Raw genomic sequence first — 16,802 nt, 5'->3', positions numbered from 1 at the left:
ACATGTGACTATGCAATCTCCCCTAAATTATATTTACCGGTATGTTATCAAACAATTTCTCCTTATATTATGTATTTTCATATATGCATATATGAAACACAGTACATATTTACTAATCAAAGAACTGTAGTGTTGGAAGGGAACCTGAGGATCATCTAGTCCAACCCCCTGAAATGCAGAAATATTTTGCCCAAGGTGGGGCTCAAACCCACGACCCTGAGATTAAGAATCTCATGCTCTACTGACTGAGCTTTCTCAAGCTCAAGCCGATGGCACCCAGAATTCCCAGGCGGTCTCCCATCCAAGTACTAACCAGGCCTGACCCTGCTTAGCTTCTGAGATCAGACGAGATCAGGCGTGTTCAGGGTAGTATGCCAGTATATGCATGTTTAAGGCCACTGTCCCTGGTACACTGGGCTTCAGCTTGTAGGTCAAGACCCGCTAGTGGGGTCATGGCCTGATCCAAGGTGGGTTGCAACAGGAACACTACCACCACGCAAATATATGGTAAAAGATTAAGACAAGGGACCCTAACTGCATGTTTGGGTTAAAAGTGGGTCTGAAACGGCCAGAGACTAGTGCCCTAGCATATGAATTTTTGTACAGATTACTTGCCCAGAGAACTGAATTGCAAAATTCAGAGAAGTGCAAATTTCAAATACCGTTTCGGTATGCAAAGTGTGAATTAGGTAGGATCACCTATGAAAGCGAACGGAAACAGATTTATTCCCGATCCCTATACACAGGTACAAGGGACCCAGGTGGCGCTGTGGGTTAAACCACTGAGCCTAGGGCTTGCTGATCAGAAGGTCGGCGGTTCGAATCCCTGTGATGGGGTGAGCTCCCGTTGCTCGGTCCCAGCTCCTGCCAACCTAGCAGTTCGAAAGCATGTCAAAATGCAAGTAGATAAATAGGAACCGCTACAGCGGGAAGGTAAACGGCGTTTCCATGTGCTGCTCTGGTTTGCCAGAAGCGGCTTTGTCATGCTGGCCACATGACCTGGAAGCTGTACGCCGGCTCCCTCGGCCAATAATGCGAGATGAGCGCGCAACCCCAGAGTCGGTCACGACTGGACCTAATGGTCAGGGGTCCCTTTACCTTTATACACAGGTATTGGGTCAGTCTCCCTGGCCATCTCAATGCATTTCAAGGTCACAGAACATTGGGAAGGGCAATCTATTGGATGGGGGTGGAGGGCTTTGGGGGAATATCCTGAAAAAAACCATTATGAAAACAACTAAGCACTCTGAAACACATTTTAGTGGCTATTTGGAAAAGCAATTCACTCCCCGGGGCTTTCAGCAACCTAGTTTTTTTCCCCCAGGCTGCTGGCTAATCTTTGGCACTCTGCAACAAGGCGATTGGCAAATGGACCTGCAAATATTACCGGGGTCTCCAAATAGCTCTCTGTCTATTATGCACCTCGGCATTAATGGGAGAGACGCTGCAGAGCCAGAGACCCTTCCAAAGAGGGAACTTAATTAAAACCTCTGCAGTTTTCTTGTTAATGGTAGGACAGGGAATGGCATTTAGCTTGCATGCGGTTCACTGAAGGTCTTTGCTGGCTGTTTGTGCTACTGAAAGAGGAAGCAGGCAGTAGCACCATCAGGGTAGGACTTTGGGGGGGGGAGGCCCCAGGCTCCACTAAGCAGAATGAGCTGGTGGACCCCCAAATGCAGTGGCTTGCAGCATTCTGAAGTAAGCAAAGTAAGCTTCAGCATCCTCTGAAGAGCCTCTCTCCTGTAGGATACGTAAGTCTATAGCCTAACCTAACTACATCAGTGGGTTGGACTAACTACGACATTGACTGGTTGGACGATGGATGCAGAAGAATAGTGGGAGGAAGTAGCTGGGGAACCCCCAAGGGGAGAAGGCTCAGTGCCAGGGGATTGGGGGGTAGGATGTCAATGAGTGGTCAGAGGCAGAAGACTGGGAGGAGGAGTTGTAATCGGAAGAGGCAACGGGGAGAATCTGCGGTAAACTGAAGTCCAGGAGCAGAAGCAGGGAAGGTGAGAGGCCAAGAGGCAGAGATGAGTCAGGCCGCTGAAGGAGCATGGGGATCTCCCCTCCTGCTGCGACAAGCTCCCCTCCCTCCTGGTCTCCCAGGACCAGGAGAGGCATGAAGCGGCAGGAGCAAAGGCAGGCACGCTGGCATAGTCTCGTATTGCTTGGGGGAAACCCTGGAGGGGAATAGACTTAGGTGGCTGTGGGAGGGTGGGGAAGTTTAGTCTGCAACTGCCTCATATGGGGGGTGGGGGTGGGGGGGCAAGACCTACCAAAGAGAGTTGCTGTGCTCATTAGGCCTGGTATGCTTGTGTGGATCCTGCATTTCTAATAAGGCGTTAATTTCACCCCCTCTGTGTGATTTGCTGCAAGCTCGCTTCCGACAACGAGGTGGCTCTGCGTGCCATTGGCTCTGGCTCCACCTCCCTATCTTCTACACCCCCCCTCCCTTGCAGCGGAGTCAGCATTCTGGAACCCCAGAACTGGTTTTGAATCTCTGCTGTTGGCCTGCTGGAAGACTGAATCCTCTTAAACCAGAAAAAAGATAAGGTTAGCTGGAGGAGGCTAGGCATGGATGCCAGCCTTGTGGAGGCCTTGAGCTGGGAGAATCTGCCTCCATAGCCTATTCATTCCAGAAGATGCCATGTTTTTTTGGGGGGGGGGGCGACTGAGTGGTTTGGGTGGCAGGTGCTAGAGGGAGGGTTTACTGCAGGGTGTGTGTGATATTTGTGCCTCTCCAGATGTGGTTGGATTCCTACTCCCATCAGCTGTAGTCAGTAGGACCAACAGCTAGGGAGGGTGGGAGTTGTAGCCCAGGAACGTCTCAATGGACACAGGTTTCCTATCCCTACCTAGCTGTGTTTATACTACTATTTTGAATTTGGTTACTAGTTCCCAGTTCCGTACTTGCACAACAGTTGCAAAAAGAGCTCAGTCAGTAGACTTTTTAAAATGAACTAAGGTTTATGGGACCCAGGTGGCGCTGTGGGTTAAACCACAGAGCCTAGGGCTTGCTTATCAGAAGGTCGGCAGTTCGAATCCCTGCAACGGGGTGAGCTCCTGTTGCTCGGTCCCAGCTCCTACTAACCTAGCAGTTCGAAAGCACATCAAAGTGCAAGTAGATAAATAGGGACCGCTCCGGCGGGAAGGTAAACGGCGTTTCCGTGCGCTGCTCTGGTTCACCAGAAGCAGCTTTGTCATGCTGGCCACATGACCCGGAAGCTGTCTGCAGACAAACGCCGGCTCCCTCAGCCTATAGAGCGAGATGAGCGCAGCAACCCCAGAGTCGGACACAACTGGACCTGATGGTCAGGGGCCCCTTTACCCTTTACCTAAGGTTTATGGGGTGGCCCAAAGCTTATTGTGGGGTGCACCCTCCTACATTCCTTCTTTGTAAGTGCCATCTGGGCTCATGATGTACCAATTGGTTGTTGCAGCCCCCCCCCCCACCTCCCCACCCCAGTTTGACTGGAGTATTACTGCGGATCTCCAAAGGGGCATAGGATGTTTGTGTTATTGAAATAGATTACAGCAGGCATCCCCAAACTTCGGCCCTCCAGATGTTTTGGACTACAATTCCCATCATCCCTGACCACTGGTCCTGTTAGCTAGGGACCATGGGAGTTGTAGGCCAAAACATCTGGAGGGTCCCCAGTTTGGGGAGGCCTGGATTACAGCTTATTTTGGGGTGCAGGGGCATATAAACTTCAGTTCCTTTTTAGGTTTCCGTTTGTGCAGACCTGGGAATCTACTGTAACCAGGGCTGGATCTAGACACATCAAAAAAGGCATTTCAGGAAAGCGCGTTGTAAACATCATTAAGGGAGATCACGCTGGTGAAAGACAGGACTCCACAGAGCCATCTGGTGTCACAGTGCTATAACTCACATTTTCTTCACTAATGTAGCTGAGTCCCAACTCCAATATTGCTGTGGTTTTGTGGTTATCTTCTTTTCACAGGATAATAGAATCATAGAGTTGGGTCATCTAGTCCAACCTCCGACAATGCAGGAATCTATTCCAAAGGTGGGGCTCGAACCCACAACCCTGAGACTGAGAGTCTCCTGCTCTACCGACTGAGCAATCAGGTTCTTTGATAGACCCTTTGTCCTGTTCCAAGGAATCTGCCTTAATCCCACGGCCGATGGCTTGTCCATCTAGCCCAGCCCAGAAGCTATGGGAAGTTGTTGAACTACAACTCCCATCAGCTCCAGCCACAGTTGGCCAATAGCCAGGGATGATGGGAGTTGTGGTTCAACGACATCTGGAGGCCCAAAGGTTTCTCACTCCTGTAGCATGATCTGCTCCAGGGTTTCCCAAACCTGGGTCTCCAGCTGTTTGGGGGACTACCATTCCCACCCCACCCCACCACTGGTCCTGCTAGCTGTGGATGATGGGAGTTGTAGTATAAACAATGGCTGGAGACCCAACTTTGGGAAACCCTGATCTACTCTGACTGCCAGTGGCTCACCGGGGTCCTCAGGCAGAGAGGTCTTTCTGCTATCTGAGCCTTTTTTAAACTGGAGATGCCAGGTTTGGAAACTGGGGCACTGGGCACTCCAGTACCCTGTGATTGAAGGACTGGAACACATGTTAAAGTAAATTTGCCCTGATTGCAGGAGCCAGACAGGGCGGCTTGAGTTAAGCTGCTGCTTTGAAGCATGTTTAAACAGTAGTTATTACCCTGTCTTAGAAATAAATAGAAATATGCGCCCCTCCCCACTCACCCTGCTGAGGAAGAGGGCAGATCAAAACGTGTTGGGAATAAAAAAAAAACAATCCATGCAGCTGGTTTCTTTCTGTGCAAGCCCTGATTGCTGTCCTCATGGCAATTGATTCTCCTCCCAGCAATGTAAATGTCTCCCAACATGATGTCCCTGATCTATATGGAGAACGGGAGTGGATGAATCTGTCCATTTTGGTTTTTCTCATTTTTCAGTCTTAAATCCAGTTCGCCACACTTCCCCATAGGTTTACAAACTGTAAAATAAAATAAAAAAGTCACAGTGCAGATTCCTCAGCGTTCTAGTGCAGATCCCTCTTAACAGACACATACATATTATTAGTTACAGGTAGGTAGCCGTGTTGGTCTGATGCAGTCAAAATAAAATTAAAAAATCCTTCCAGTAGCACCTTAGAGACCAGCTAAGTTTGTCATAGGTATGAGCTTTCGTGTGCATGCAGATTTCTTCAGATACCGTATCGGAAGAAGTGTGCATGCACACGAAAGCTCACACCTATGACAAACTTAGTTGGTTTCTAAGGTGCTACTGGAAGGATTTTTTAATTTTGTTTTGACATGCATATTATGTACGTTACAAATTTTGCCCAATATACACTTTATTTTTTTGCAAGCAATTTCCACTCATATAGAAGGGACCCAGGTGGCGCTGTGGGTTAAACCACAGAGTCTAGGGCTTGCTGATCCGAAGGTCGGCGGTTCGAATCCCTGAGACGGGGTGAGCTCCCGTTGCTCGGTCCCAGCTCCTGCCCACCTAGCAGTTTGAAAGCACATAAAAGTGCAAGTAGATAAATAGGGACCGCTCCGGCGGGAAGGTAAACGGCGTTTCCGTGCGCTGCTCTGGTTCGCCAGAAGCAGCTTTGTCATGCTGGCCACATGACCCGGAAGCTGTCTGCAGACAAATGCCGGCTCCCTTTATAGAGCGAGATGAGTGCCGCAACCCCAGAGTCGGACACGACTGGACCTGATGGTCAGGGGCCCCTTTACCTTTACCTTTTTATCCACTCATATATTGTATGTCACTGTCATGTGAATACCTGCATTTGTATGAAAGCTTTCCCCCAACAGGCACATTTTGCGTTGGAGGACTGCATCGCAAAATTTGGAGAGGTGAGACTTTCGAAGGGTAGCTGAATTTTGGCTCGTGTATTGTTTGGAGGGGGGCGGGGGAGTGCAAATCGGGGTGTTTGGCTTCGTGAATTAAAATGCAAACTGTGCCGAATTTCTTTAACAGGCAAATACTTCCAAATGTGAAATAGGGAGAGGGGAGATCAGTTCCTGGGATGAGGCCGTGTTTGCCCACAGAGCCAGTGTGGTGTAGTGGTTAAGAGCGGTGGACTCCTAATCTGGTGAACCGGGTTCGCTTCCCTGCTCCTCCACATGCAGCTGCTGGGTGACCTTGGGCTAATCACACTTCTCTGAAGTCTCCCAGCCTCACTCACCTCACAGAGTGTTTGTTGTGGGGGAGGAAGGGAAAGGAGAATGTTAGCTGCTTTGAGACTCCTTAGGGTAGTGATAAAGCGGGATATCAAATCCAAACTCTTCTTCTTCTTCTTCTTCCCCATGGCGAAACAGGCTGCTTCAAAATGCCCGGGACAACGTCAAAAAAGTGTGCTTCCATCTCAGCTTCTTATTATTCCTTGTAAAATGAGATGATTCCTACTAATTTATCAGGGCTGCTTTGGGGAGGGCAAAAATAAGGAAGAGAACGTGAGAACACAAGAAGCCCTGTTGGCTAAGACCAAAGGCGCAGCTAGCCATTATTATTATTATTATTATTATTATTATTATTATTATTATTATTCCGGTACTCAGTAGCAAGGTGCCTTTAATCCCAAAGCCAGCATTTAGTCATCATGCCTAGTAGTTATTCATATTTTCCTTCCACATATGCTTGCCTTAATGCCCTTTCCAAGGCCAAGTAAGTTCAGTGACCACCACTGCCTCTTGTGGCAGAGAGTTCCATAAGTTAATCTGTACAGTTGCTTATTTAAAATGTGGCATGAAATCCAGTGGTTTATTATGCCAGATACAGGAGCGGTGTTTGACCGGTCTGCCCTTTGCCAGCCTCCTCCTGCCTGCTTTCTTAAACCCTAACTGTGGATGGCTGAAACCGACTGTCAGCTTCCTTCACCTTAGTCTGCATTTTCCCTTTGTAGAAGTCAATAGGGGCTGGTTCTATACTGACTGTAAAAACGCTTAAAAAAAAGAGAAATATACAGTTCTCAATGCAATTTTACATTGATGATTTTACATTGCTCCACAGCGCCCTCTGGTGTCACATGCTTAAAACACATTTATTTCAATTGGCCAGTATAGGATGAGGATTGAGATAATATGAGAATCAGTTAGCTCTGCCTGTCACTAGCTCTCTGGCGCCACCTACTGTTGGCCTTCCTTGCCTTTTGCACAACCAAGTCCCTTCTCTCTCCTTGCCTGGAAGTGCAAACTCTGAACGGCCGTGCAATTGCCCACAAAAATAACCAACCTGTTTTGTAAACCGCTTTGAGGTTTTTACAGTCAATCGGTATGTAAGTTTTATGAAATAAATAAAATAAACGAACCCACTGCATGCCAGCCGCCACTGGTTACATCAATGCAATAATTCTTTTGGGGGTGGAAATTGAGAGGTTCCTTCTTCATTTTAGAATCTAAAAGGTGTGGAAGGCACAACTGCTCTTTCTCCATATGCAAAAGCCAGAGCATATTTTGGGGGTTGGGGTTGGGGGAGTGGGGAAGTCACATTTCAGTTATTACCAAGCAACCTTAACCCATGTTGCTTTCCCCTGTTCCCTAGGATGCAAGAAGACGAGAATGAAGGGGCTAAATTGCGTTCCAGTCCCGGCATCCAGTGGGACCCAAGTAAGGATCACAAGACACATGAAACACCACTATTCGGAACATAGGAAACAGCTGTCTATCTAGCTCAGGGGTCGGCAACCTAAGGCACATGGGCCACGAGCGGTTCACAGGGTTCATTTAACCGGCCCACGAGCCACTCCCAAACTGAGCTGCCTGCTCGGCGAATCCCCGTGTGCTGCGCTAAACCAGCGCAGCACAGCACGGGGACTCGCTTCCGTGGCCCCGGAAATCATGCATGCGCAGACGCAGATGCTGGAAATTGCGGCCATGTGCATGTGATCCGGCCCACAAAGGGATCTCGGCTGGAGTGAACCGGCCCAGGCAAGGTAAACCTTGCCGACCCCTGATCTAGCTCAATGCTGTCTGCACTGACTGGCAGAAGGTTCCAATATTTCAGGCAGAGGTCATCCTCAGGCCTGTTTGAAGATGCCACAGACATAACCCCCAACAGATGAAAACAGAGGCTCCTATTCCACAACAATTATAATTTCACTATTTGCACCCCCCCATTTGACTGGGTTGCCCCAGCCACTCTATATGGCTTCCAACATATATAAAAACATAATAAAACATTAAACTTAAAAAAAACTTCCCTTTAGATGGCTCAGGAGTCACATAACTCCATAACCTCCAATTTTTAAACAAATCATTCTGGGTGGCTCCCAACAGAATATTAAAAACAACAAAACATCAAACATTATAAACTTCCCTAAACAGGGCTGCATTCAGATGTCTTCTAAAAGTCATAGTTGTTCATTTCCTTGACATCTGGTGGGAGGGCGTTCCACAGGGCGGGTGCCACTACCGAGAAGGCCCTCTGCCTGGTTCCCTGTAACCTCACTTCTCGCAGGGAGGGAACCGCCAGAAGGCCCTCGGAGCTGGACCTCAGTGTCCGGGCTAAACGATGGGGGTGGAGACACTGCTTCAGGTATACTGGGCCGAGGCTTTTTAGCGCTTTGAAGGTCAGCACCAACACTTTGAATTGTGCTCGGAAACGTACTGGGAGCCAACGCAGGTCTTTCATGCTGGAGACATCCAGTTTGCCTCTGTGGGGGGAAAAAATCCCCAGGATGCTGGAAGTGATAGACTGTTAGCCTTATCCAACTGGGTTCTTCTTAGTACTTAGGATTCCCCCCCCCCAAAAAATGTGATTTTTATGATGATCCTTATTATTCCTTTTCCTTCTGCAGCCCTTCTTCTGCCAGAAAGCGAGAGTGAAGAGGGAACCTCTTGTCTTTTCCTTGAATTGGAGCAGCATTGTCCCCCGCCACGTAAAACCTCGTAAGTACTATTTATGTTTCCCTGGGCCATAAGAATGCAAGAAAAGCCCATTATAGTAGCAGGATAGATGCCCGCGGTAAGCCCATAAGCACAGCTGTCCTCTCCCCACCTATTATTCTCAAGAGCTGGCATTCAGAGGCATTGCTGGCCCTACCGTTAGACAGAGTGAAGCAGGCGCCTCAGGGAGGCTGATTCTGAGGGCAGCAGTGAGCAGTCTATTCCTCCTGAGCCTCCCGGGTATCTTCCCCCCAAGACCTTCCCTGCCGCCATTCCCATCCTCAACTGGTGCTCCAGTAGCGGTGATGATCCTTGCTGTCTCCCTTCCTGAGCTCTTGGGGGGCGGGGATGAGCTAAAAAAGGCAGAGGGCCTTCTCGGTAGTGGCGCCTGCCCTGTGGAACGCCCTCCCATCAGATGTCAAGGAAATAAACAACTACCTGACTTTTAGAAGACATCTGACGGCAGCCCTGTTTAATGACGTTTTTAATGTTTGGTGTTTTAACATGTTTTTAATATTCTGTGGGGAGCCGCCCAGAGTGGCTGGAGAAACTAAACCGGATGGGCGGGGTGTAAATAATTGATGATGATGATGATGATGATGATGATGATAACCGAATGAACTTAATTTCTTCTGCCATTTGAGGAATTATTGCATAATCCTCAGTGGGATGGTCATTTCCAGGGACAGGGTTATCCAGCTTTGGTTGGAATACTGAAGACTTGGGATATATTGGTGTTATGTACTGAGCTGAATCATAGAACAATAGGATCCAGAATCAGCAGTCTGGTTGGTCCGCAGGAGCCACCCAATCCAACTCCAGGTGGAAGTGAATCCACAACCTGATTGGCCTGCAGGAGCAGCCAATCAGGCGGCTGGCAGAAGTCAATCCACAAACTGATTGGCCCACAGGTGTAGCCCTGAGGTAGCCAATCAGGAAAAGCCCATTGTGTAAATAATGTATATAAGCAGATGGTTTTGGGGAAAGGGGATTCTTCTCTTCTTCTCCTTGATGACTACGAGCTGAATAAAGAGCATGAAATTCACTCTCGACTCCGAGTATATTTCAATTTCCAAATAAACTAGGCTTTATTTCACCCTGATCAAAGATCCTCTTCGGCACACCTCCCCACGTGCATTTGTGTGTACACACACACACACACACATGGAGGCCGCCTCTGGAGGCTTCACACCTGGGGGAAAAAATGGCTAGCCGCCACCCACCCCCCAGCTACACTGTGCCTTAAGAGGTGTTGATGCACAATGAACAAGTTTCCAAAATATATACAATAGTAGATAGTTAAGATAAAACCATTCAATAGTGTGGTGTAGAGATTTCAGCTTTCTTTCTCCCTCCCCGTACTTCCTCTCCCCAGGCGTCAATACTTGAAGCGCATCATTGCAGAATATGAGGCACTGGACATGGAAATCCCGTGTATTCGCAAGTTCCCCAAGCCACCAGCTGCTCGGCCCCTTTGCCTCTGTCTGGAGAGTCCGGTCAGTCTTCAGGAAGGAATCCTTTGGCTGGTGGGAGACTGGGGGTGTGGAATCTCTGGGCCGCTGGGACCATATAACACTAGTCCTGAAAGACTTACCATTGCCTCTCAATACGTTTCTGAGCACAATTCAAAGTGTTGGTGCTGACCTTTAAAGCCCTAAACGGCTTCAGGCCTGTACACCTGAAGGAGCATCTCCACCCCCATCGCTCAGCCCGGACACTGAGGTCCTCTTCTGAGGGTCTTCTTTCCAGCAATTCCCTCTCTGTGAGAAGTGAGGGTACAGGGAACCTGGCAGAGGGCCTTCTCGGTAGTGGCACCCACCCTGTGGAACGCCCTCCCACCAGATGTCAAGGAACCTCAGTTTCTGAACGTCATCCGTTCCGGAAGACTGTTCGGCTTCTGAAAAGTTCAAAAACCAAGAATCAAAGGGCTGGGTGCAAAGTCAATGAAAAAAAAATGAAAAATGCACATCGGAAAATGAAAATCGTTTGAAAATGGAAGCATTCACTCCCAGGTTGTCAGCGTTTGGGTTCCAAATTGTTCAGCTTCCAAAGCGTTAGACAACCGAGGTTCCACTGTATATGATTTTTAGAAGACATCTGAAGGCAGGCCTGTTTAGGGAAGTTTTTTAAATGTTTGATGTTTTACTGTGCGTTTTATATATGTTGGAAGCTGCCCAGAGTGGCTGGGGCAACCCAGCTAGATGGGTGGGGTACAAATCAATAAAGACAACATTGCTGTCACATGACTGTCACATGTAAGATGGAGCAAGCTTATTTTCTCCTGCTCTGGAGGGTAGGACTCGAACCAATGGCCTCGACTTACAAGGTAGGAGATTCTGACTAAACAGCAAAAGGAACTTTCTGACAGTAAGAGCTGCTTGACAGCGGAACGGTCTCCCTCGGGAGGATGTGGACTCTCCTTCCTTGGAGGTTTTTAAGCAGAGGCTGGATGGCCATCTGCCATGGATGCTTTATAAAGCTGAGATTCCTGCATAGCAGGGGGTTGGACTAGATGACCCTTGGGGGTCCCTTCCAATTCTTAAATCGTCGTGCCCAGAAGGCAATATCATACGGAAAAGAGTGCAGTGCAGAGTTTAATGTAACTGAGGGCCCTGAAAGAAAGACCGGCTTAGCTGTACATATCCTGTTTCCTAGAATTCCTTTAAGAAGGTTGCTGCACCTCATAGTGGCTGGTCTGAGTGGATGGAATGGCAGCTGATAACTTGGGATTCTCCCCCTTGCCTTTTAGCCTGAAAGGGAGATGAACCACGCAGAGGTCCTGGCAGCAGTAGAGGAAGCCATTCCCGATGCGTTTGAGTCAGGACTCCTGCGCAGCATCCAGTTTGAGAACATCAATGTGATCTGCGGGACGGCTGGACGGAAGAACAGGTTAGACCTTCCCCATCCTTGAGCATCATTGCTCAATCAAAGCATACGCCGGCCTGCCTTCTCCAGCCCTATCCTCGTTTTCTGCTCCAAGAAATGCCAGGAGTCCTAGTCTTTTTGTATTTGTTGGGTGCTGGGGCGGGGAGGGTAGACAGGAAGGGTGCTACCTGGGTAGTGGAGACTGTTGAATGTCAGCAAGCCTCAGTCAGTATCATCTAATTGGCTCTTTGGCATCACCTGACTTACTAGGGCTGCTGGGGCGCCTTCTTTTATTAAATAGAATTGTAGAGTTGGAAGGGACCCCGAGGGTCAACTGTTGCAACCTACTGCAACACGAGAATCTTTTGTCCAACGTGGGGCTCCAACCCACGACCCTGAGATAGAGAGTCTGATGCTTTACCGACTGAGCTATCCTTGCAGTCTCAGCTGAAATGGTATGTAACTTCCTCTTCTGACTGACAGTCTTTGTGATGCAGGGAAACAGTGATTTCCCCCCTCCTCTAGAAAAATAAGTGCCGGTACTCACCATGAAGTTGTTACAGTAAGTGCCACACTGTACAACAACAACAAAAGAAGTGCAGGGTGAGCCGGGACAAGGAAGAGCAAACTTTGGTGGGAGCCAGTGGGTCAAGGCAGGAGGGGATGGGCAAGGGGTTGGGTGAGATGAAAGGAAGGGGAGCTAGAGTAGGTAGGTACATACCCTCCAACATTTCTCTGGTGAAAATAGGGGCGCCCCGTTCCATAATGACAATTTTACTATTTATACCCCACACATCTTACTGGGTTGCCCCAGCCATTCTAGGTGGCTTCCAACATATATAAACGTAATAAAACATTAAACATTTATTAAATAGTCTTCCTTATATACAGGATTGCCTTCAGACGGCTCGGGAGTCGGATAACTCCATACCCTCCAACATTTCTCTGATGAAAACAGGGACGTCCTAAGGAAAAGCGGGACATTCCGGGATCAAATCGGAAACCCGGGACGGCTTCTCTGAATCAGGGACTGTCCCTGGAAAATAGGGACACTTGGAGGGTCTGTAGTTGTTAGGGTTGGTGAGAGGAGAAAGCGGGGCAGAGTGTGTATTGTTGAATGCAGCTCTTGATTTGTGTGTGTGTGTGTGTGTGTGTATGTCCACAAGTATTTTTTTATTAAATAAATAAGAGTACAAACGCCACCCCCTTCCCTATCTCCACATACAGGTGGCTGATCACAGTGTCGGACTTCCGGACGCGGAACCAGCTCCTGTGTTCGGGACTGACTTTGGGCGAAAACCACTTTGTACTGCGGCGCTGGGACGATTTGGTGATGGAGGACTATCGCATGCACCTCCGGAGGGCCCTCGCACGCCAACGCCTGCTGGACACCCTTAGTGACAACTGGGATGGGAACCAGTTGGATGGGATATGAAGTCCTGGGAAGAGAACTGTCAGCAGCAGAGAGAAACACGCTGTTTGTCTGTGTGTATTTTGCTTCTCTCCCCCCCCCACTATAGAGACTCCCCTTTGCGTAGGGTGGAGATCCAGCCTGCCAGCTATTGCTGCTGAGAGCAAATTTGGGAAGAGGGCACCCCCTGGAGGCAGTTTGCGGGACTTCCCCTCTCATACGTTGCCAGCACAGCACAGTACTGTACTGTACAGTGTTTTTGTATAGGGACATGGGTGGCGCCGTGGTCTAAACCACTAACCCTCTTGGGCTTGCCAATCGGAAGGTTTGAATCCCCATGACAAAGCCCCCATTGCTCTGTCCCAGCTCCTGCCATACTAGCAGTTCGAAAGCACGCCAGTGCAAGTAGATAAATAGGTCCTGCTGTGGTGGGAAGGTAAACGGCGTTTCCATGCGCTCTGGTTTCTGTCACGGTGTCCCGTTGCCCCAGAAGCGGTTTAGTCCTGCTGGCCACATGACCCAGAAAGCTGTCTGTGGGCAAACGCTGCCTCCCTCGGCCTGAAAGCGGGATGAATGCCGCACACCCCATAATCACCTTTGACTGGACTTAACCATCCAGGGCTCCTTTACTTTACGTTTACTTTTTACAGTGTTTCATGTGCAAGGGCTCAAGCTGGCAGGCAAGCCACACATCTCGATCTGTAAGCCATTCCTTGTTTTTCATGCAGGCAGCGTGGAGGTGATCTTTCAGGGATGAGCAGAAATGCTTCCCCTTATTAGTGGTTCATGCATGAGGCTTTTAATCTCAGGGTCATGGGTTCGAGACCCACATTGGGCAAAAGATTACTGCATTGCAGGGGGTTGCACTGGATGATCATCACGGTCCCTTTCCAATTATATGATTCTATGTCTTCCAGGGCTTGGGGTTTGTAGTTATGAGCCTTAGCATGGCCTTGTTCAGAGGTGGCCAACATGCTGTCCTCTGGATCTCTGCTCCAAGCATGGCCAATACCGTAGTCAGGGGTGATGGAGGCTGTATCCCAACATCTTCAGGGCACTACATGTTACCGACGCCTGGTTTGCTAGTCTTTAACTGGTAGGTTGGGATAAGTGCGTCATATGCAGACCTAAAGTGGGTCACACAGGAAGCATAATTTTTGTAGTTGTTGAGATTTTTTAAAGGGAAGTAGAAATCATGTGTGCACATGTATATAATATGTGCAATGGATGTATATAGGGCATTGGTGGGGAGGAAAGAAAGAATTAGGAGAGAAGAAGGAAGAAGATATGAGAGAACAGAAAAGCGGGGATGAAAGAGGGTGAGTAACAACAAATAAATGTGAGAGCAAAATAAAGGGAGGTGAAAGGCAAAGAGGATGAGGAAAGAGTGAAAGAATTACAGTGGTACCTCGACTTACGAATGACTCGACTTACAAATGTTTCGACTTACGAACAAGGCTCCGTCCGCCATCTTGGATGCGGTTTAGATAGGATTTTTTCGACTTACGAATGTTTAGATAGGATTGCTTCGACTTACGAATTTTTTCTCCCAATGCATTCCTATGGGATTCGACTTACAATTTTTTTCGACTTACGAATGTGTGTTCGGAACGCATTAAATTCGTAAGTCGAGGTACCACTGTAGTTAGTAGGGACCCTGAGGGTCATTTGATCCAACCCTTCGGCAATGATGGAATCTGAACACACGGTTTCCCATCCAATTAAAAACCAAATCAGCCCCTGCTTAGTTTTGTAATGTGCTAGCAGTTTTATTGCTGCACCATGTCTAGATTCCAGTGTTTGGGCTACACCTATTGCTAGCTTTTTTTTGTAATCATATTTTATCAAAAGAATTTCAATTATAAAGCAATTGTGATATAGAAGGGGGGGAAGAAAAATGAGAAAAGAACAAAAATCTCTGGCATACAGTGCTTGGAGGGTTGGCTAACGGGGAATGTGAAAAAGGTTCGTCAGGCCTGCTTTAGCCAGTGTACTTAGGATTGCAACCTCAGTATGCATAAAGGATGGAGCACTCGCAAAGCCACTTGATTAAGGCAGATGAGAAAAAAGGGAGAAAAGTCTTGATAGCACTTTGCTGCAGAAGCTGAACGAAACAGCACATAATATGAAGAGGAAGGAACGGAGGGGATTTGTCGTTCTTACCTCAGGCCTTGTACGTAGCAGGGAGACATTCAACCAAACATACTGAGAAGAACCTCCCTCAGAACTACACAGCTGATCAGAGCAGATGTTACCTCGGTGAGGATCGTGCCACTCTGACTGGCCACTAAGCAACACCTACCTACCTACCTACCTACCTACCTACCTACCTACCTACCTGAACACACACCTTCCCAGTTAACTAGCCTGGGCCAGAGATTACCCAGTGCAAGTATACATGAAACTGAATTGAGTCCTGAATTGTTGACTCTTATCCATTTCATAGGGACCCAGGTGGCGCTGTGGTTAAACCACTAAGCCTAGGGCTTGCTGATCAGAAGGTTGGCAGTTCGAATCCCTGTGACGGGGTGAGCTCCTGTTGCTCGGTCCCAGCTCCTGCCAACCTAGCAGATCGAAAGCACGTCAAAATGCAAGTAGATAAATAGGAACCGCAACAGCGGGAAGGTAAACGGCGTTTCCATGTGCTGCTCTGGTTTGCCAGAAGCGGCTTTGTCATGCTGGCCACATGACCTGGAAGCTGTACGCTGGCTCCCTCGGCCAATAATGCGAGATGAGCGCGCAACCCCAGAGTCGGTCACGACTGGACCTAATGGTCAGGGGTCCCTTTACCCTTTACCTTTATCCATTTCATAGGCCTTTTGCTGCTTGGAGCAACCTTTGCCAAAAGGCCAAGAACAGGTAAGAGTCAGGAGCCTGTCTCTGAAACCCGGCAGTGCTTACAGTATCTTCATTTCAAACCTAGAACCAATATGAGGTGTTTGACACCCGAATCTAGAATGATAATGTTTTCATGGCTTGGTGCTGCTGCTTTTAAAGCTGCAGCACACCCACCCACCCAGAAAAAAGCAGCCCCAATAATGAAACGTTTCCTTCTGGAGAAATGAGAAGGATTTCTGACAGACCCCAAAGCGGGAAGGCAACCAACCTAAACTGGCCATATCATGGCAGCTCTTCCGCTCCTGGCTCCAGCTTAACTCCAGGCCACAAATGCTGAAATGTTCGCGTACATTTCAACAACCATTTCCATTCGCTATAAGCAAGGGAGGCTTAATTCTCGGGAAGCGGCAAGTTGTTTTTTTTTTAATCGTGCGTCAACTTGCATTATCATATGCCTTTATGGTTCCTTCCAGAATAATGGGCAATCCACTTGGATCAATGTCCTGCAGTCATTTGTATGTTCAGATCCTTTCATACGTTTTTGGTGGGCTTCTTTTTTGTAGTATAAGCCAGGAGAAGCCTTTTCACCTGCCACTGAAACCACAATAGTCAGAAGCCCCCCGAGAAGAGGCAGAGTGGGTAATAACAGCCGCAAGAGTGCCCTTGCACATGTGCAGAATGCACTCGACCATCCGAAGGGCATTTCTGCAAAGTGCACGGCAGTCATCGGCTTCTCACTGTTGTCATGGCCAGCAGGTGCCAAGAGCAAGATTTTGCCCCTCAGGGACCATTGGCAGAACATGTC

General features: G+C 48.4%; 1 protein-coding gene and 1 pseudogene across 1 annotated transcript; one reads left to right on the top strand and one right to left on the bottom strand.

Moving 5' to 3' along the window:
- Positions 1 to 267: 267 nt before the first annotated feature.
- LOC118095922 (5S ribosomal RNA) lies at positions 268 to 379 on the bottom strand (annotated as a pseudogene).
- Positions 380 to 7,541: 7,162 nt separating this feature from the next.
- C13H19orf81 (chromosome 13 C19orf81 homolog) lies at positions 7,542 to 13,183 on the top strand. Its single transcript, XM_060282081.1, has 5 exons — positions 7,542 to 7,605; positions 8,796 to 8,886; positions 10,259 to 10,379; positions 11,633 to 11,772; positions 12,976 to 13,183. The coding sequence occupies exons 1-5, from the start codon at positions 7,542 to 7,544 to the stop codon at positions 13,181 to 13,183; spliced, it is 624 nt and encodes a 207-aa protein (XP_060138064.1).
- Positions 13,184 to 16,802: the final 3,619 nt, after the last annotated feature.

The sequence above is a fragment of the Zootoca vivipara genome, chromosome 13 (genome assembly GCF_963506605.1).
Source record: "Zootoca vivipara chromosome 13, rZooViv1.1, whole genome shotgun sequence".
Taxonomy (NCBI): Eukaryota; Metazoa; Chordata; class Lepidosauria; order Squamata; family Lacertidae; genus Zootoca; species Zootoca vivipara.
The sequence above is the reverse complement of the archived record's forward strand: the minus strand, read 5'-3'. Positions and strand labels throughout refer to the sequence as shown.